At 46.3% G+C, this 22,540-nt stretch overlaps 1 protein-coding gene across 3 annotated transcripts in view; it reads right to left on the bottom strand.

Annotated features, from left to right (window-relative positions):
• Positions 1 to 13,405: 13,405 nt before the first annotated feature.
• LOC135906745 (uncharacterized) overlaps positions 13,406 to 22,540 on the bottom strand; it is a 312,903-nt gene continuing 303,768 nt past the window's right edge. For 2 of the 3 annotated variants that reach the window (XM_070521817.1, XM_070521818.1), the window contains one exon: positions 13,406 to 21,638. In XM_070521817.1, the coding sequence (XP_070377918.1) occupies positions 20,461 to 21,638 (1,178 nt within the window). In that variant the 3' untranslated portion in view covers positions 13,406 to 20,460. The remainder of the gene's footprint in view (positions 21,639 to 22,540) is intronic. The other variant, XM_070521819.1, reaches the window with a different exon arrangement.

Genomic DNA, 22,540 nt, shown 5'->3' with positions numbered 1-22,540 from the left:
GGATACTCACATGTGACATGTCCCCTGGCACATCCCGCCCGCTTGTACCGAAATCTTTGCGCCACTATGTATTCGACTCTCTCCACTCTTTTTCCCACCCGGTAATCCACGCAACGCAAGCCGTTGTGACCTGTGGCCAGTCATGAGCAAAGACGGGCGAAAATCTTCACGCACATGCACTCACTGCCATGGCTCAAAATACACCATCACACTGTGACTCCATTATCAACCTTTCTGCTACGAGACGCCCGACTCAGAGAAGTCCACATCCAAATAAATGGCCCTTTGCCACTTTCCCAAGATCACTGCTACTTTCTTACCGGTGTCAATCGCTTCACTCACTGTCCGGAAGCCGTTCCGATGCGAGATACATCTGCCGAGACCGTCGCAAAGGCACTTCTGCAGACATTGATTGCACGCTTCGGAGCACCATCCACCATTACAGCAAACTGTGGACGCCAATTTGAGTCTTCCCTTCTCAAGTAACTTCACGTCTCCTTGGCACACATCGTATCCGCACCACCGCATACAATCCAGTAGCTAACGGCCTGGTTGAGCGAATGCATAAGCAGCTGAAGTCTTCTTAACTACCTACGGAGAACCATCTCGATGGACCGAACTGCTGCTGATTGCTCTTCTCGTAATGCCCAGAACACTGAAAGGTGCCTTGCAATGCACCAGCGCTGAGTTGCTCTATGATACCACCTTTCGCTTTTCCTGGCAAGTTTGCAGAAGCTAGCAAAAGCGAGCACTTGCCCGACCCTCTCCAGTACGTTTCACGCTTGCGGACTATGATGGGCAGCCTCCGTCCCACACCGACTCGAGTGATGGAGACTGCTCTTGTCTACGTGTCCAAAGACCTATGTAATTGTACCCACGTTTTCCTGCGCCGCGATGCTGTGAGGAAACCCCTTCAGCCACAATACCACGGCATATTCAATATACTTCGTCGCAACCCGAAAACTTTCCCAATTGAAATTCGTGGATGATCCGAAGTCATCTTCGTAGACCGACTGAAACCGGCGCACGTAGAGCAACAGCTCAACCAGACCGCTACCAAGCCACGCCTAAGACTCGCACATCCATGCGTCACGCGTTCAGGAAGGACAGCGCGCCAAACTATGCAATTTGGAACATGACTGACTGTTCGCCTATACTTGTACTGCTTACATCCTTGCCTAATATACTCGCCTTTTCATTTTACAAGGAAGGGGAGCGGTGTGAGAACACACAGTTACAGTTTAGCGAGTTTTGGTTTTTGCAAGTTTCGGTTTCGCTTATGGTGTCTCACAACCACGAGCGGCCCCGGAATCCCGCCGGAAATAAACATCGTATCATGTTAACTGCAGACACACAGAACAAACGAGACGCTTCCGGCCTGGTAACAGAAGCGCTCGTGGGGCCTCCGCTATGCAGTCATGTACATCTACTGTAATAAATAGTTAAACAGTTCAATGCGACCATATAATCATCCTCTACACCTCCTTTCTCTTTCTCCTGCCTTAGACTATCTTCCTTTTCTTCGATCATTTAGCGCAAAATTTGTGCACTGCTATTTCTGCAAGGCCGGACGTATACAAAAGACAAGTACGCGAGAAAAGAACCGATAGGTCATTGTGACCATGCCAACATGAGTAATGCGGCGAACTTTGCATGAAACGCGACCTCATTAAACTGTGCATTGAACTTTGCTTGGTATCTGCAGCTGAAAAAGGTACGATCAGCCCATTTTTGTGCTTGAGAGCACGCAGTGTCACCGGTGTTGCAGGAGGGCACTGTGTAGACTGAATGGCTGCTGCTATATGCCAGTGAGGAGGAGGAGGAGGAGGAGGAATAAACTTTATTTGTGCACAGCAGATTTGAGACCTAGGCCTCTACCTAAATGACGGCCTCGAGCCCTTGGGCCCTGGCGGCATCTTCGGCCTGCTGGATTGCCTTGCGTTGGTCTTCCGGTACACAGCTGAGCAACGCGGTCTCCCAGTGCTCTCTGGTTTTAATTATTTTATTCTGTATGGGTGTACGAGGACAAGCCCATACCATGTGTTGTAGGTCCGCCCTTTCTTCACAGAATCTACATCTATCCGTGTAAAGGTCCGGGTAGTAGCGGTGGTAGGCCACCGGGTTCGGATATGTATCTGTTTGTAAGAGGCGCCATGCCGTCGCTTGCCGTCTATTTAACGAGGAGTGTGCCGGGGGGAAATGGGCCCTTCCCAATTTATAGTGTTTGGTGATCTCGTTAAAGCTGGTCATCCGGTCTCTCTCCGTTCCCAGTATTTGTTGCGTGTCACCTGCTCGGCCTGTCAGTTCTCGAGCCAGGTTGTGCGCTATTTCGTTCCCGGGAAGGGAGGAGTGTGCGGGTGCCCATATAATGTGAATGTCGCGATCTTCACGAAAGTTGTTTAAAATTCTGAGTGCTTCCGGCGAGATTCTTCCTTTTACATAGTTCTTGACTGCTGTCTTGCAGTCGCTTACTACGATGTTGGCTTCCGTGGAGGCTATTGCCAGTGCTAAGGCAGCTTCCTCCGCCACCTCTGCCTTCCATGTTTTCACCATCCCACTAACTCTGCAGTCACCCTCTAGACTCGTAGCAACTATCGACATACTCTGTCCATTTGCGTACTCCGCCGCGTCCACATAGACCACGTCCCTGGCATCACGGAATCTTTTGTGGAGAGCTCTCGCTCGTGCGTTTCTTCGATCTTGGTGAAACTCCGGGTGCATGTTTCTGGGGAGTGGGGGTATTGATAGATGTTCCCTTATTTTCCTTGGGATGTCTCTCCGCACTCCGTGCTGTGCTTCGTAGGTTATTCCGATGTCATCTAAGATGTGTCTCCCCGTCAAACTCTGCGTAAGCCTTTCATACTGCGCTACTCTCTGTGCCTCAATAAGTTCGTCTAATGTATTGTGCACCCCGAGCGCCAAGAATTTCTCGTTTGACGTATTTGCCGGAAGTCCCAAGGCTTGCTTATAGGCCCTTCTAATAATGCAGTCTATCTTGGCTTTCTCCGCAGCGTAGAGCTTGAGGTAAGGAACCACATATACAATACGACTGATTACGAATGTTTCTATTAATCGGATGAGATTGTGCTCTTTCATGCCATAGTGCCTGTTGGATATCCGCTTTATTATTCTGATTGTTTGTTGAACACTATTGTCAAGTAGTCTAATGGTTTCTCCGTTATGGCCGTTTTCGGATATGCGGAGTCCCAGTATTCTCAGGCTCTCCACTATCGGTATTGTGGTGCCTTCTACTGTGACCACAATGCCCGGCCTTTCCCTAATGCTTTTTCGACCGCGGCATGTGTGCCTATAGAGCAGAAGTTCTGATTTTTGCGAGGAGCATCTCAGTTCCTTGTCTTTGATGTAGTCTTCTACCGTGTTTACTGCGGTTTGAAGGATCTCTTCCACATGCCCATCGCTTCCACCCGCCACCCAAAGGGTGATGTCGTCCGCGTAGAGGCTGTGTCCGAGTCCTTCTATCTTTTCGAGTCTCGCAGGAAGACCAATCATTGCCACGTTGAATAGAAAGGGAGATAGGACTGAACCCTGCGGGGTACCCCTATTACCTAGCTTGAGTGCGTCCGATTTGGATTCTCCAATTGAAATCTTTGCGGTACGATCTGTCAAGAAGTCTTTGATGTACGCGTATGTTTTACGTCCTACATCCAGTTTTTGGAGATTTTGTAGTATGGCCTTGTGCGTGACGGTGTCAAAGGCCTTAGTTAGATCGAGACCTAGTATGGCCTTAGTGTCTAGACTTTTCTCACCCGCATCTATGATCTGATGTTTTAGTTTGAGCATAATATCCTGCGTCGATAACTTTGGTCGAAATCCAACCATGGTATGTGGGTAAAGTCCTCCATCATCCATGTATCTCGTGAGACGTGTGAGAACCACATGTTCCATGAGTTTACCGACGCAGGATGTCAGGGATATGGGACTTAAGTTCGTCAGTTGTGGTTTCTTTCCAGTCTTTGGTATAAAAATAATTTGGGCTGATTTCCATTGACTTGGAATGCTGCCTTGCTCCCAGCAGTTATTCATGTAGTCCGTGAGAGCTCGGATGGATACATCGTCGAGGTTTCTAAGTGTTTTGTTACTTATCCCATCAGGTCCTGGTGCAGATTTCGAGTTGAGCCTGGTCAGTTCATATCTGACTTCTGCCTCCATAATAGGGGTATCAAGATCTGGATTCTCGTTACCTAGATAATCCGGAAGTACTTCTCTATCCGCATCTCCAACGTACATCTTTTGGAGCTCTCGGAAGAGCTCTTCTTCTGTGCCGTTGTAGCTGTGTATAACCTTCTGTAGATTGTGTCTTTGTATGGTTTTTGTACTTCCGGGGTCCAAGAGGCATCGGAGAATGTTCCAGGTCTTGGACCTTCCTATCTGCCTTTTCATCAAGTCGCACGTGGCTTCCCACTTCTGTTGGGTTAACCTATTTGCATATATCTCGATTTCCTTGTTTAATTCCACAATTCTCTTCCTTAATTTCCGATTATGTTTTTGCTTTTTCCATCTTTTCAGCATGCTACCTTTCGCTTCCCACATGTGCAATAATCTGCTATCCATCTCCTCTATGCCTGCCTCCTCTGGAACAGTTTTGGTAGCTCGTTTAATGTTTTCTTGCAATTTCTCTGCCCATTTCTCTATGTCCGTTATAGTGTCTTCCGCATCATCTTGTCGGATTTTGCGGAAAGAGTCCCATTCTACTAGCTTCAGTTCTCTCCCCCTCTTTTTCCTTGGGCCTGCTTGTACCGTTGTGACGACGATGTAGTGGTCACTACCTAAGCTTTCCTGCATGTTTGTCCATTGAGAAATTGCTACATTCTTCGTAAATGTGAGATCTGGTGTCGTGTCGTTGGTTACGCTGTTTCCTATTCTGGTTGGTGCCTGAGGGTCAGTTATGAGCGTTAGGCCTTCGTGCTGAGCGTCTGCCCACAGGCTTCGGCCCTTAATGTTCTCTATGCTGTATCCCCAAGCCGCGTGTGGCGCGTTAAAATCGCCGACCACGACTAGTGCCTGCTTGTGCGCTACGCTCAACACTTTTCGGAAGAGTGGGCCGAATTTGGGCTTGTGCCGGGGTGGACTATATATGTTCAGAATAAATAGACTTCCCTGTTCTTTACGGGAGGGGATTATTTCAATCAGGACGTGGTCTATGCCGCGCACACCGGTATCGTGCTCGACAGCCGAGAGGTTTCTGTGTATGAGCGTCGTGACGGTTGCCTTCTCGCCGGAAGCACTGTACGATTTATACCCCGATAATTTTGCGATCCCCCCGGTTTCCTGCAGGGCGATGACATCTGGTGCCTCCTTACTTGTTATGAACTGCTGCAGGTGTCCTCGCTTGCGACGATACCCGCGGCAGTTCCATTGCCAAATCGCGTATTGGTTACGCGGCGCCATGTTGATTTATCTGTTCTTCCCCGGTGGCCTTGCTATTTTCTACCGCATTCGGCCTGCTATACGGCTTGCTTTTAACCGGTCCTGCGCCTGCTGGCCTAATATCCTTTGGTGTGCTTTCTAGTGCTGCTACTCTATTCTCTAATCCATCGAATCGTTGTTTAATCTCTACATACATGTTTGTGATTTGTTGCTGTAACCCATCGAACATTCCTTTAAACGTTCCCATAACCCCGCTGATTGCAAAGACGCTCTTTTCTTCAGCCGTTTCTTGCGCCCTCCTTTTGTGTGGTGGTGCTTCTCCGTTCGCTTGCGTGGGAACGGGCGTTGGAGCCCGACTCCGCGTCGACGTCGTACTGGCGGAGGGTGCGTTGCCATTCTTTTCTTGCTGAAGCTTCGCGTTTTCTGCCCTAAACTGCTTGATCTCATCTTTAAGCATTGCATTCTCTCGGGTAATCTGTTCTAACATGTTTCTAATCTGTGTCATTTCCTGTTCTAGGGCGGACCCTTTAACTTTAGGCGATTGAGTAGCAGTGCCGGAGACCGCGCTTGCCCAGCTCACCTGTGCTTTGCTCCCGTCTCCCCCTCGATTAGTTCTCGAACCGGACCTCGACCTTGATCTCGTCCATGATCTGGTCCTGGACCTGGACATGGAGCGTTGGCGACCGGCTTCCCCTGGCAGTCTCGGGAAGGAACCGGAGCGGTGTCTTCCATAGTCTTTCCTGCTTGTTTCTTCTCTGTCGGTTGAGGGCTGCTTGCTCGCTACAGTCTTATGATTACTATTGTTGCTCCCTCTGTTTTCATTGTAGTTGTGGTAGTGGTACTCTTCCTCTTCGGCCTCTTCTTCCCTCCTCCGTCGCTCCCAGCGGCGTCTCCTGACCAGGTACGGTATCTTGTATCTTGCTTGGCACTTCTTGTCTCCCGTGAGGTGGTCTTTGCCGCACAGTTGGCACTCCGCGTTGCAGTTGTGATCCTGCTGTGGATTCTTGCACCCACACCCCCGGCAAATCTTGTCTTCAGGGTTGGGGCACACGTCAGCCCTGTGCCCTGTTCTTCCGCATCCATAGCATATGTCGATGTGTTTTTTATACAAGGAGCATTGGATAAGCATCGCTCCATACCTCACATATCTTGGGACGTGAAAACCTTCAAATAAAACGATCACGTTGTCAGTGTTACCCATTCTCTTGGCGTGCAAGACTCCAGGATTGCGTGGCGTGACCAGACTGGTCACTATGTCCCCCGGACTCTCCTCCTGAGATATTCCTCTGATGAGACCCTTGGATGTATTATCAGGAGCTGCTCTGTAAGCACTTGCTTCAAATTCTTGTTCTCCAAGGCGTAGCTTATTGATAGCCCCATATTTCCTGGCTCGGTCCTCGGAAGGCGTGCTGAGCACCACTATATTTTGTTTGCTGTTTATGCATATGCTGTCTTCCTCCGCTGTCTCTCGGCCGACCCCGGCAGCGTTGCGCAGACAGTAGTAAATGCGATACAGCTTGTAGTCTGATACCTTAAGTCCGCCACGTGGACGCACGATAACCCTGTAGTCTTCTTTTGGCAGGTTAGGCAGCCTACTTGCTTTGATGATTTGTCGCACCTTGCGTTCGTTCTTCCATTTGTTTCTATTTTTTGCTTCCCCGACGAAGGTTCTTTCCTGCTGCTCGTGTCCCGCCAATCCGGCACCACCGCTGCATCGCTTCTTTGTGCCTCTTCTAACTTCGCACCAACCTGATTCTTTTCCGAACTCCTCCGGTTGCATTTCTTCGCCTCCCACGCTCACGACTTCCATTAGGGGGCAGGGCCTGGGTATCTCCGTCGGTAGGCCGAGCTCTCTCAGCCACCGCTGCGGCGGAGCCGTTCGAGGTGTCGAGGCGTTCTAGTTAGGTGTAGATCTACCGCCACGCGCAGCGAGAGGAAGGACCGATTGACGGCCGAAAAACGGGCCCACCTGGTAGAGAATGGTGTCCTTGGACTCCTTGGCACCTGTTCTTTTGAAGATCAATGGATTTCTCCACAAAATGCGATTTTCCGCCGAGAATCATAAGAAAATGCGGAGCTGACGCGATGTGCATCCGCACTCCACGGCTTCTTCTTCTTCCATGCCAGTGATAAATATTTTTTGCCGCTTATGTACTGCCCTGCAAGGCTGGAATAAACAGAACCTTAATGGTACAGCAGTATCAAACAAGTCAGCACTTTTGTATTTCTTGTTCTGTTTTGCCAACTTATTTATGTTAACATGGCTTATCCAAGCTCCAGAGCTTGAAGCTACAATGGTTCAATGAAAAAGCTTGATAAAAACATGGTACTTGATATGAAAGGCTGCACCATAGTGCATTTATGCTGTTCAAAGCACCAGAAATAAAAGCAAAAATGTTGACATCTACTTTTTTATAAATTCTGGGGTGGAAGGGAAGTTGAAAATAGTTATTTATTTCGTATACGCGCCATGACAGCATGTGGCATCTTAATAGAGTGGGTCCACCACGATCTGTGTACCGGTGAAATTGTCTACTGCTTTTCGACGCATCTGTGCATCACGATATCAGAGTCCACTGAATGTCACCCTCTGCACTTTTGTCAAGGAAGTTATTACATATCTACCTGACACTAACGAAAAACAATATGTCAGTTTATACAGATAAAGTATTCTTTAAAGACGATATTTTTGTTCATTTCACTGTAAGAGATTCATTACTACGAGAGAATGAAGGATGAAGTTCCTTTCTTTTTCATTTGACACCGAAACGTCGGTGACGGTATGTCAGTATGACGATTTGGAAATCAAAGCATTTTGTCGTATAGGGGCCATTGTGGCAAGCAAACGTTCTCGAAAATATCCAAGTCTTTGGCTCCTTGAGGATACAATACAGTCCATCTACCGATAAAGAATCGAGTAGGCCCAAGAAGACACGAGTAAAATTCATGTCACAGCGAGCTGTTGCGGAAACTTCAAAGCAGCATCGCCCCCCGTCTTTCTTTTTTTCGTGCATTTTTGTGGCTTATCAAGCCTACTTTCATGCTAGAGTCGCTTTCTTGGCATTGTAGAAGCATTATTAACACAGCTCTCTTTTTTTCTTTGCTGTCTTATTTAATACAAAAGCAACGGCAACAAGGTTGCTCACGCCAAAAAGGCAATGTTTTGTTCCAGGTGAGTATGCTATTTGGCAATCCAACCCACTGCATGATCTCATCAACATTAAGTTTTACACCTCTTATAAAAAAGCCAGTCACCAGACCTCTCACTAAGCTCGGTGATAAATTTTGGTTACACACCAGAGATAGAGAATTTATTGAGGAAACGCAGAGAGGGCTGCCTGAGGTAATGTCCTCTAGCTTGCTACTCTGCTCAAAGGGGAGAGGAAGAGGAGAAGAAAAGAAGAAAATACACACTAGAAGTTGTAAAGCACCGTCCAAGGTGCTTTACACCTTGGCGTTATACCGCAAGATTCTTCAAAAAGAATCAGTAGTAGCCGAGATATAAGCAAATGAAACGCTGGGAGGCCATAATGCGATCAGTGAAGCTACCTTCCCTGCAGCAGAGGCTCTCTCCTGTTGACAACGACGTACATCGGCCCAGTAAAACTTATTAAAAGACAAGACGTTTCGGCTTCCATACGGAAGCCTTGTTCACAATGGGGCGAGAAAGGTTGAAGTGCCTGTTTAAATAGGCTTCAGCACGTGGCACAACTACCGCACGTAAGAGGGGGGGAGGGGCAGGGGCGCCTCACACAACGACTACGCACAATATTGACTGGGTGAAGTCTACTCTAATCAGCCAGGAAAGAAACAGGAAGTCGCGTCTGTACCTGGAGCCTTTCGAGATACAATCAACAGGACACACGCTCAATCGAAATGAAGGAACCCTCCCAACGTCTTACGCGCGCTGCTTGCGTCACATGCTGAAACCGATTTAAACAGGCACTTAGACCTTTGTCGCCCCATTGTGAATAAGTCTTCCGTATGGAAGCAGAAACGTCTCCTCTTTTTAATAAGTTTTACTTGGTCGGTGTACGTCTTTCTTCGTCATGTCTCATCCCGACCAGACAGGCTTCCATCGAACTCTCAATTACTCTCTTCTGTTCCCTCGACCAGCGCCCGCGAGTGACATTACTCTCCTGCCTTCTACGACCAGTGCTGAAGACCCACCTCATTTTGGTCCCAATTTTCACCTACGTTCTTTTGTCTCCCTTGTTTCCTTGCTACACAGTGCACTTCCAGAGCTGTCTTTGTGTGTTCTGCGCTTATCGGAATTCCCCGAGCTGTTCGTCCTGCTTCTTCGTTCGCTGCAGGCGCTAGTGCGTGACGCGGAAGTACCACACATTTGACGTCATCTTGTGGGTGGGCCGAGAGGCTTCTTTGAGATGAAGAAGCCTGGAATTCTGTGTGAGTTTTCAGCTGTTGTAACGGTGTACATCGACATAGTGCTTTGCAGACATCATCACCGTCTTGTGATCTAAGCACCATGTTTTACTGTTTGCGATCTCCATACCTGGTGGTGTGATTTGTGGGAAACGTCGAGTGAATGGAAATGGAGAATGAACAAGCACATATTATCCTTCTTTGGTCCATCTAAATGTTTGCACTGATGACACTTAATATAGTAGCATGAACTATCTAGGCTGGAGATTACCCATCTTTTTGGTCACTTAGGTTATTAACGGAGTGGATAAGATGATTACTGCGGCATGTGATTATATAAATATTAGTTTACATGCGACATCAATATTGGGAGCAGTAATTAGCGATTTCCATGACATTGTCCAATTTATTACGTTTTCATCTTGCGTAGCAGTCCTGCACGTATTGCGCAAGTTGGTGGTACCAGGCCATGGACTAAGCATAGTATGTCAGTATCCAGTGGACAAGCGGTGCATTGTTAACAAGTTCTAAATAGGCATAATAAACAACGCCTTACCTGTCAGTGACGTGCCCAGCAATCACATATATTTGTCGTGTTTCAGTGTAAACTAAGAAACATTTGTAGGATACCATGAAGATATCCTTCTGTGGAGGAATAACACTCTAGAAACATGAGATATTTGGTGTTGTCCAGGAAAGGTCTAGACACAGTTTTATTTGAAGAGTCCATACAAAAGGAGAGGGTTCTAAGAAACGTTCAGAGTGGAAAAGGTCACACCAGCATTTCATGAATGAGCAAATAAGGGCTGCTCGAAATGCATATGGGAGAAAAATTTTTATACACCTCTTGATAGTGTTGCAAATTCCCAGTAACTGCTACTGTCCGCCATTGTTGAAAAATGTAACTTTGGTAAAGCTGCATCTATTTTCTGCGTGATCACTTCCCAGCCAGTAAACGTTATTCAATTCACAATGTCATATGAATTATTGGGGCACACAACACCCACTTAAATGAACGTGTAATAAGGCCCCTAATCAAATTTACTTGCAGCAATAGGCGGTAATGCTCCGATCCTTGTTCATATAAAATGTTTGTGCTTGTTCATTTTTGTCGTGCCAAAAGAAGCCAAAACGGCAACACTGAACTGTTCTGTTGCGTTACCTCCTAGATAAAGTAATTTTTTTTGAAACATCCAGATATGTGCCCGTTGTACTTACTGTGACTGTCACTCAGCTAATGCAAATTTTATATTTTATATTACGCGCATTATTGAAGTTGACATTTCAGCATGTGAACAGAAGCTTTTTTTTGTAGCAGCTACAGGACTACTTGGCTTGAACTTTTATGTCTATTTTTCATAAAATGTCAACAATATTCAGAGGGGCTCAAAAAAGTAAATATCATTTTTGAAGTAAATGCTTGAAAGCTGAGACTAGCTCAGACAGGGCAATCTGCAGTAAAGACATTAACCTTTTGCAGTCATGAGCATTGACCCGTTTTGTTGTCGTTCTGGTAAGAAACTATTTCATGCATTTAGACACCATGTAAAAGGAGCACTAATGTGAACAAACTGATAGTAAGTTATCTCAGACGCTTTCCTTTGTTCCTGAAGCCCTCGTAAAGTGTGCAGTCTCCAGCCAGCAACACGTTGTGGGTGATAAACAGAGGACCTGTATTCTCTAGTATCCTCATCATCACTTTCTTCGTCAGTGCTCTCATCAGAGGACGCCTCGGGGCAGTTAAAGGCAGAGTGTATTCCTCCTCGACACTAAAATCCTCTTAATAGCCACCAAACTCATAATATGCCTTTCCATAAAACACGTGCCTGGAAAGCGTCCCCCTTAGGTGCACTGTGGCCCCCAAAACTGGATAGGAATCTCGTGAAGTGCGCTGTCAAAACAATTCTGCCCTCACACGGAGATATTCCGAAGTGACAGTTGAAACGTTCCCCTAAATGCACCACTACAAACACAAAAGACCAGCGCATACACACATCTGGTTCGAACCAATAAGTTCGCGCGTCAGGAGAGGCCCCATACGTGACCACAAAGAGATAATGTAACAACATGCCTTAACTGAAGGATGAATGAGCCAACTTGCTTACGGAAAACACAGTTACTTGAAGCTAACACGAAAACACAGTAGTATTGTGCAATTCAGTGCCCTTAACAGGTGCTCTTTCTGAGTATATCTTGCCTCTTTTTACAGCATAAACAAAGTGACTAGCGTAAAACATTCTCTGCAACGTTACTAAGCAGATATATTGTGTCAACAAACTGCAACGGAGCTGATAAAATATAACCGTTTACAACCGTATGACGTACCTTATGTCGATTCAGTCAAAGAATAATAATTGAGAGCAAAATAACAGAACAATCAATCGGATAAACTGCCAGTCGCATGCTGCCAGTCACACGCTCAAATAGACTAAGGTACTAAAACAGAAGTTTTCAAAATTCGTTTATAATCTTTTTCTCTTGGTCACTCCCATGGCTTTCAATTCTGGCAGCATTGTACTGGAATTGCTAGGTGTGTAGTACATTTGTCATTGCACAAAGACAGTAATATTTGTACTGTGAGCTAATTTTCTCATTGTAGTTATTTCAATATTAAATCCCTAAATGACTAGGCAAAATAAGCACATGTACATAATGCCTTAGGAGTGTGGTACGTTTTGCTCGTCGCGAGCTTTGGTGTAGGGTTATAGCTATTACCCAGGTTTTTGTTTGTAAGGTATAAAATATCAAGTAACGTGGGTCATAAGGTTTCCTTTGATCAAGGTGGTTTTGAAGAAAGTTTTAAAGGGTCCCTGAAACGGTTTGACAAATTTTGTAGACGCGTAGGGTACAGCTACAGTAAAACATTAGCGCCACAGTTTAGGTGAAACGGTCTGATGTTAAAAGAGCTACGGACGATTACAAGATGCTCTCCGCCTTAACCATTTTTTAGAGCGCAGCTCTTTGGCGTCCGTTCCTGGGTTTCGCGTCGTCGTCGTCGTCGGCGTTGGCGTTGTCGTCGTCGGCGTCGGCCTCGTAACCAGCTCGCCGACGAATCTGCTGCTCCGCCGCCGCGCATGCGCGCTGTCGGCTCTCCGGGCGAGGGAGGATGATGGAAGGGAGGAGGAGAGACTGTGGAGGAGGGCTGTCTACACAAATGGCTCTTTGGAGTCCGTTCCTGGGTTTCGCGTCGTCGTCGGCGTTATCGTCGGCCTCGTAACCAGCTCCGCCCCCCTTTCATCCCCCCAGCGCTAGCAGCGACCGACTGATACCGCTTTCGTGAGTCCGCTACCGCACTCACGAAAGACGTCGTGCACTTCCTGCAACTCGCATTAACCGTCCATCGATCCACACCGATGTTAGTAGTGGGGGACTTTAATGTTGACATAAAGACAAACAGCAATTTCCTAACACTTATGCGGGAGAACATCCCGTTCCTCTCGCTCGTAACGCGTCCCACGGCTGTGACAACCTCGCGAGGCACTTGTATAGATCTCGTCTTTGAGAATCAAGCATTGGTGTACCAAGTCGAACATATATCAGTCTATTTCTCCGACCACAAAGCTTCCTTCATGACTGTCAAGAACTGTTAGTGGAGTCTTTGTTAAAGGAATACGTGTGAAAAATAAAAAAAAAATTCTGTGATAGCGCATACATGTGTTGCTCGATTTCTTTGCCTCAATCTATCGAAAAGGTGAAACAGCTTATTTGCTGCGCTCAAATTTCGCATTAGGAAGTAACGTAATCGTCGGTAATTTTTTTCTCCTCAACTCGTTCACTGAGTGATCGCGGCCTTCACTGGTTCTGCGTCATGATATGACGTCATGTTGTCTACTTCAGGTGCTCGGAGCCAGCGCACCAACATCTCCATCTTCTCCGCTAGCCGTCTTGCCGTCGATCCCCAGCAAGAGCTATCCAAGCAGCGTGCACTTTCCGGTAAACGCAGGCAAGCTTGGCGTTTCGATGGATGGGCGGAGGCATAAACTAAAGTCCCTCCAAACTACTAAAATGGTAATGAAGGGGCTCTGGCGTAAGCGTGAGCGGCCTGAGTGGCCTGCACGGTGCAGTCACCTGGTGGCGCAGAGCTTAACCAGTCAAACACAGAGCTAATAGAACTGTAACTAAGTATAAAAGATTTGCAACATTTAAAAAGACAACGTGTTCACAGTTACGCTGCTGCCAAAATTTTACACCAGCAGCAAAGTAGAAAACTCTTGGTTACTGCTATATTAGCTGTGTGCTCGTCTGATTGAGCTCTGTACCACCAGGTGGCTGCACCCTGCAGGCTTCTCGCGCTTGCGCTTCCACCTATCTGACAAAATGCCCAGTCCACCTGCATTTCACGGAATACCGTACCCGCCAATACTATCTACGTGGTAGTAATGCTCCGGCGTGAAGTGACGGCTGCAAAAGCGTAGATGCTGGCGCTGATCCGATACCGACAGTCCGATGCGCTGCAGCCACTCCTGTCGCATGTTGCATTGCAGAGGGACATGATGTCGCAGCTGACATGTCGCCGATCGCTAGATTTGCAGCCCACAACGTAACAAGGGCGATCCATTGTACTCGCGAAAAGGAAGATCCATTGTACTCGCGAAAAGGAAGCTCGAGACCTACACTGACCGCGCTGCTCGAGTAGACACGGAAAACGTTGTAAAACAAGCAGAAGACACTTGCTGTGTGCCGGAAGTGCTTGAGTGTAGTGATAAATTGTCGTTGTGTATTCTCTTTCTGTTGCTCTTTATAGAAACAAATTAACCAACATTCAAACTATTACAAGGAACATTTGTTCACCATGAAGTCGGAAAAATTATCGATGACATGCCCTGGGCAGCCAATCAGATAGCTCGCTCTACTGGCGTCATATGGTCACCTCATTGGTCAGCTACGGCACCTGGTCAGGGGCGGCTGAAAACTCAGCCGAGTGGCGACCTTCGATCGGTAGCCATGGGCATCTTTAATACCTTATAATAAATTGCACGCCTTATTAATGCGTCAATTAATGATCGGAAGGACCTACCCTAAAGAATCAGTACGTTTGTACAAAACCGTCAAAATCGTTTCAGGGTTCCTTTGAGCTTGATTTGTGAACACACTAAAGCACTCAAGATGTTTTCAGGAGACCATGGTAAAGTGGCACTGGAAAGAGGAATGAAGAATTTGGGATTCTTGACTCATCTTTCCCATCCAATGGCGGTCATGCACCACTCGCATGAACACAAAATGCGCAATGGGACACACTGTAGCTGTAGTTCTTGACGATTGTGGAGCAACAATAGGCAATGAGGCCAAAAAGAAATATGTCTAATTAGTTATTTGTTGTCATTTTCATTGTTAGTTCCATTTGCTCTGAATAAATCATATACATGTTTCAAAGAAAATCAAAGCATTGTGAAACAATTGTACATTTAGTGATGACAATGCCAATGCTTAGTTTGTAACAGAGGGTGCACTATGGCACTAATATTCACTATAAACTTTCCTGAACAACCTGACACACAGTATGTCACTGAATTTGTTGAACGTCTGTAAATGGGAGAGTCAATCTGTTCTGGGGCTGATGTAAATGCCATTGAGTACTTTTTACAATAAATTCAGCTCTTCAACAACTTACAAGTAGAAATCTTGATTTGCAGCAGAACAGTCATTCGTCTCCTTCTGCTCTTTGGTGTTGCTTCACAGCATTCTTCCTAGCAATGGCCTTAAAACAGACAACAAAGCCTAGTTCTATGTGTCCCACAATAGGTACTTATAGCTTAACGTTTACAGTTCGCTCCGCTCCGACCAATGTATCCTCACAATTTGCACACAGCCACCCAGTGGGAATGTTAGAACACATGTACACAATACTCATGCCAGCAGCAGAAGGCAGAACGCTGCTTGCTCCGCTGCCGAGCCTATAGGGTAGAGCATGACGGTGTATCCGCTTGGCTTCTTTATCCTTTGGAACAAAACTGGCTGCGTGTCACTTGCATCTCTGGGAGACACGCTTACTAAAAATTCAATACCAACGCTGTTCTTTACACTCTCTGAGTGAGTGACACGTGAGCAGAGTGGACCGTAGGCGATGCGTAGCTAAAACTTTCTTATATTTGCAAGCGCATCAGTGCCTAAGCGCATTGACAGTGTTACCGCTTTCCAAACAGTGACTGTGAAAAATACTTAACCTTCATTCAACATAAGCAGTCATTCCCAAAAATCTTATAAGCTGGTGCATAGGAGACCAGAGTCCTTTTCAGCTCCTATGGCAGGACTCCTGTAGCACTCATTGTAGTTGATTTGAAGTTGAAGTGCTCCACATGTTACAAGAAGTGCTACAGAAATCTCAGCCAACCCACAGCTAACACTCAATCTTCACACCAACAATCCCTCTCAATATTATAGAGCTTCAGAGCAAGGAAAGTTCTTAAAGGGCTACATGAAATGTAAATGAATAATCAAGAAACTTCTCGAAATGACAAGGACCACAAGAGAAACACAGACTCAGTTAACATATGCACACATTGCATACCTCTAAACATCTCCTATTGCGAGCCTACACTATGTTGTATTTGTCTCACTCTTGTGTCATCAGTTGTCATCCAGCACATTAAGACATTCTTCAGTTGAATGCTCCTGGCTCAAACTGAAACACTTCCTCACAGTAACTTGCCTGGCGATAAAAAAACGTTTTGGCAAGAGCTGCAAATGGTTTCCATATAGAGGCAATGCGCCTATTTGACAAACACTTAGCTGAATTCCACAAATGTGCGCACACTTGCTCAGTTCTTTGTAACAACTCTATTCCAGGCTAATTACTGTACACGTTTTAAAGCAGGGAAAATTAGCTTGAACGTGCAGAATACAGATGTGTATTGGAAAACATGTATATAGCATTGAAACAAGAGTGATCTATAGCACAACCACACACAGATGCGATAACCCTTATACAAGTCACGGATCAAAAAGTGGCTTTGGGGCAACTAATTAAGCTAATACCAGCAACAAACGTTTGCTGTAATAAGTATAACATTGCCAAAGATAGATTTATTTCTACCTGACTGACGTGGAAAGCATTTGAGAGTTTAGCGCATTTTGTTGATGCGTTATTGTGAGCCGAATGAACTAGGAGGCATCTTCTGCAAAACATGTGTACAAACAGCATGAATGGTGTGTGGGAAGTACGAAGAGATACCAAAAGTACACATAGGTTGATCAATGTTCTCAATGCTCTAGTGAACAGATAATGAGTGGCACAAAAAATAATACTCGTATTACACACTGCATACATTGAATGTCACTTCAACCACAAGACAGAAAATGTGCGTTTATACAACTGACAACTTTGATCCCAGACTCAAAAAGAACAGTCAAAAAGTGTTGTGCTCAGTTAGCAATTACTGAGTGCCAACACATATTCCCATATGTGGAACCACACCACCACACTTTGGCCACAACTATGACTGATATACATTTTTCAGAAGAAAAAACAGCACAATATTGGCTAAGACAAACATCACATATCTTTGTTGAAAATGCTACATTTGGCACCGGGATTTTCAAACCACAAGGTATGGAACGAGCTTTCTCTGCTTACGAAGTTCTCAAAGAACAGCATTTAGGGTTAATCATGACTTCTTCCATCATAAACAGTAGCCTTGTCTGTCAGCACCACACGGGTGTTAATGTCCAGAACTCCATCACCACATCAAACAGAAGAATACAGTCACTTACTGCAGAGTTACTCTGCCTCCTTAGTACAGCCATTGTTTCTTCATGCTGGCGTATTTTGCACTAGTAAGTTTCTCCAGACTGGTGCCGTATAAAACTGGTAAGAAAATTGAAAGTCATCTTCTCACCAAGTCTGCATTACGCTTTCTGACATAGAGTGCTTGCAATTCCGAAACGTACCTAAGTGCATGAAACAAACATAACACACCCTTATGGGTCACAGGAACAATGACAAAGCACAGTACACAAGACATTTCTTTTGCAGGTTTAGCTGCAGCCAATAAAAAATGGTGTTTCTGCATTAAAATAATCTTCATAACCACGTTTGGTTTTGAGGCTTGGTGCATCATCTGTTTCCTCCGACGGAACTTGCCTTTTTTTGGCACATCTGTGACCTTTGGTCACCAAAGAGCCAAATGATGATGAAACTGCATGACAGTTCTTTAAATGTCTGTTGCAGATGCACATAAACGATTGGGAGTACACTCCTTTCAAATGCCTGGATTGGTGCAGAAATCCACACAAAGGCACATGCATTACATTTCCCTTTCCGTGATATTATAGCTAAACTTTCTGGAGGCAAAGAAGCTACTGTATTCAAATGTCAGTACGCTGATTTTGAAGCAACATCACAAAATGGTTACTGGTAATTCAATCTATTCACAAAGCTGATCTAGCATTCATTATTGATAATTTGCCCTGATCATAATGTACTAAAGCTAACGCAATAACAGGTCATATGTGCAGCATGTGATGCCTCAGGCTACTGTTCGTGAATGTTCAGCAACAAGAGCGCATAGCCAGAAGCAAAGCACCATATATATGCACGCAAGTAACACCCCATTCTGTCGACGTAGAAATCACAACTACACATGTACATGTTTCGATTGAAAGCAACCTTCATTTACAACAGCGGAATCGATTCCCCAAGAGGCTTGGCCGACGATGTAGCAGCATGATGTAACTTCTGAAAGACAGTGCACCTTACGCATTTGCTGTTTGCTGCCCCACTCGAGGGCTCTGGCCGATATGAGAATTACGTACCAGTGCAGAGCCCTCCTGCACTTTATCTGGGGTTTTCAAAGAGATATTTCTGCTATTTGTAAAGCAGTGCAGTCCACTTATAACAATAGCATTGATATCAAATCTCAGTAAACGAGGGTGTTGTCACATAGTACGAGGGGGCGCGAAAAGGTAGCGAGAATCCTTTACTGAATCAGAAAGTTAGGTAATAGTGACCCACGCCGCTAGGCACAGGCGCTACACAACGTCCCGCATCAGCTGGCGAAGCAGCGTCCTTGTGAAAAGTTTTGTCTGCTCATATCGTTGCTGTCTTTTGAGCCTCTGTCACCGTCTTCGTCGGTTTTGCGATGGTGGACGTCAAAAAGCAACGTGTCTGTATCAAGTTCTGTTCTCGTTCGGGAAATATTTTGAATCAGATAAGTTCTTCATTTTAAATCTGTGTAGCAAGGTCAGACAATCAACCAGCATGTTTAAGTTAATAGCCAAGCGGTTGCATGATGCAGTTCATAGGAAAACGATCCAATCTGTAGGACTAAGGCCAGTGGCTTGCGCACCATGACAACACTGCTGCCCACATAGCACTGAGCATGCTGCATTTCTTCAGAAAACTTCTAAACTAACGCTACCTTACCTCACCCCACTCTAATTCTCAAAACTTGCCCCTTGCGATTTTCTAATTTCCAATATTGAAATAAGAGCTTAAATGAAAGCATTCTCAAGATCTAGAGGAGATAATGAAGAAAATGAAGGAAGCAATGGGGGTCATCAAAATGCAAGAGTTGCTGAACAGTGTTGAACAACGATTAGAGCGGTTCAACAAGTCCATTGCCTCGAAAAAACTGTAATTTTAAAGCATTTACATTTTTGAATCATTTGAAGAAATATCAGAATTATAAAAAACAATTCTCGTTACTTTTGGGTCCTGCCTCGTATATCTATAAGGCACAGAAAATCAGCTCAGAGATAACTGTGCAATTATGATAATAGAATTTCGACTTCAAATTTTTCATCAGAGTTATATGCAGACTCTGTTATAACGGGTTCAGCTGCATGCAGTGTGGACAGAAGAGGACATGTCTTGATCATTTTGTCATAAGTCAGTACAGAATCATGATGTGATTAACAGTGTCGTAAAGACGACCAGAGAAACGAATGGTGCAGCCCGAGATATTTTTGGGGGGTGGGGAGCTCGCATTTGACCAGAGGAAGGGAGGGGGGGTGCATATCCACGGTGTGCCCTCCGTCTGGCTACGCGCGTACCCTGAAAGAAACTAGGAAAACAACACGCGCCCACTATGTCAGTGCTTGTGTTGTGTTTATCACTTTCATGCTTTTCTCATTAGACAGTTAGTTATATCGCATTTGCTAGCATACACCTTTCACTCTAAAAAGTGCAGCAGAGAGAGTTAGTATGTATTCTTTAATTTTGCATTCCTTGATGAATGCTCCGTGCTATGGCATTGCAGCGCTGAGGTGTCTCCTTGTGCTGACAGCTGTTCGCATGTATTAGATATATCAGGCTACTCATTGGCTGCTGCAAACACTAAAATATATTCTTACTTTCAGGGGCTTTCGCCCATATCCTCTGAATGAGAGCCAACCCTTGACTCTATACTGGAGTCATGTAATATCAGTAGTGCATCCTAATTTTTATAACGCATCCAACTGCACACTCGAGAAGGACAGCCCCTTAATAGTGGTGTCCTTGTGCTGCAAATACGAGCCAAATTCATTAAGTTTGCTCAGCAAAACATAGCGATTTGGATGTTTTATCATGTGCAAAACAGCAAACCATTTGCAACACCAAGTCTAATTGTTTAAATCTATGGCATAATCCTCATGCTAACTTTGTCACCAGATTACAGATTTCATAATGCCTTTCCAGGGGGGTAAAAGACATAGTATGACCGCTCGCATGAGTCTACCACTTACTCACATATTGAGACGTACACTGACCCATTAAAACATCCAGCGCTTCTTAGCCTTGACAGATGCAGCACTTCGAGTACCAGCCATCCTGTCAAGCTGCTCTTGGTCTGCCAATGGCAGCACAATGCACATGAACACCTGGCCTGAGCGTGAGTCCGTGGGGAACATGCACACAGGCGAGAACATCTCTCCTGTGTCAACGAATGCGCGTATCTTGGCATAGAGCTCTGGATAGCAGGCACTCAGGTCGACGCCCCTGATTTCCAGCTGCCTGATGACGTGGTGTAGACCTTGAAGGCGCTGCTTCTGGGGCGGCAGCAGGCCGTTGGATCCTGCCGTGATCGGCGACGCCACCGGAAGGATAAGCGTCTGCACGTCGTCTTCGGGCAGCGGCCCACTGAGTCGAAGTTTGACCGCCTTGACGACCATCTCGCGCGAGATGGCTCCGGCTCCAGAGGGCGTGACGGCTTCGTACGTCACGCACACGGCGACCAAGAGGACAAACTTGCGCTGGGGATCATACTCGTCGCACAGCGCGCGCACACGCATGTACACGCGGGGTCCCATGTCGTGCGGCTGAAGATCGTCGCGAGCGACGTAGAACATCTGTCCACGCACGCCGGCGTCGCTCCAGCCGCGCTCAAGAAACTGAGCGGCCCTCTGTGCCCCCTGAAAGACGAGCCGTATGACGCCGCGGCCACGGGAGAGGAGGCCTCGCTGTGCGCACACCGACAGGTGCTGCCGCGATACCTGATCGAGGCGGATCTTCTGGAGCACCTCCTGGCACAAATTAGAGATGCGAGTCAGCGCGCAGCGCTTTGCGTCACGGTGCCGGTTGCGGCAAGCACGGCTGCAGAAGTAGCCGTAGCAGGTGGGACATGTGTGCACTCTGATCTTGCCCACTCCCGTCTTCGGGAGAGGCTTCTGGCAGTCGTTCCACTGGCAACGCAATGAGGCGGCTGAAGCGGCCGTGGCGGAAGCTTTGTCGCCGACGCCGCCAGCAGCCGCGACGGCGCGGGGACCGACGGTAGCGAACGATACGGACTCCTGGTCCGACGTGGTCGTTTCGGTGCCGTAGCCCTCAGTCGCCGTAGCACTCACGTAGAAGCCCGGCGGCGGAGGGTTCTCGGAATCCGAATCCCCGTCACCTGTCGCGTCGAATGATATTCGTGCGTCGTCCGCTTGGCTTTGATGTTCGGCCGAAGCGTCTAGAGGGCAGTTTAGGAAGGACGTGGAGAACAACAAGAAGATCGTGTTAGGAGCCATTGAAAGACATCGGCGGCGCGCACAGACGCGCACACAGACACATACTATACAGTATGTTATAAGGCATAAGGCTAAGACAATGCACGTCCTGTACAAGTACGCTGCTTTCCCTGGTTTTCTTCTGAGTATTACATTGACAAGATAACACTGATATGAGCAACATTGTGCAGCTTTAGACAGCACTAAAGTACTAGCACGAATTCTCGCGCAGCTTGCGAAATAAATCGCTTTGTCATCCATTATTCGTAACGCCCGAGCTTACTTGGGAGTGGAAAGAAAATCTGCGGGCTTGCTAAAAGCCTCGCTTTTATGTTTTTTAATTCCTTTTAATTTCAAATGCCGTGTGTCCGTAAAGTCATGGTGCACTTTTGATCGGTCACAGGAAATCAACGAAAGAAGATAGAAATGTGAAATCTTCACCAAATAAAGCGCTCCAAGTTCCATACTTGTTCAGTGCAGTTCGTTGTGGCCTCCATTTGTTGCCCTATATACACACATCTAAACGATATTCAAATTCTTCCCGCACACGGTTAAGGACGTCTGGTGTAACAGAATGAATAACGTCTGTGATTCTCTGCTTTAAATCATTAAATGGCGGCGCTTCGTTGTAAACGTGACGATATCCACGTTGCACTTTGGTCACGGGTTCGAATTTAGCAAGCCACAGAACACACTGAATTTTCCTCTGTACTGTCCACATATCGAGTGGTGTGGGCGTGGGCCAATCAACTGCTGCGCAGTTCGTGGTGCTGCGTCATCACCTGTGCGCGCACACCCTTGCACATCACACTACGGAAGCTTGGAGAGTTTTCCATTTATTTGATGAATATTTCACATTTCTTTC

This window comes from Dermacentor albipictus, chromosome 1 (genome assembly GCF_038994185.2).
Source record: "Dermacentor albipictus isolate Rhodes 1998 colony chromosome 1, USDA_Dalb.pri_finalv2, whole genome shotgun sequence".
NCBI classification, from domain to species: domain Eukaryota; kingdom Metazoa; phylum Arthropoda; class Arachnida; order Ixodida; family Ixodidae; genus Dermacentor; species Dermacentor albipictus.
Note: the sequence above shows the minus strand (reverse complement) of the source record. Positions and strands in the feature narration are given on the sequence as shown.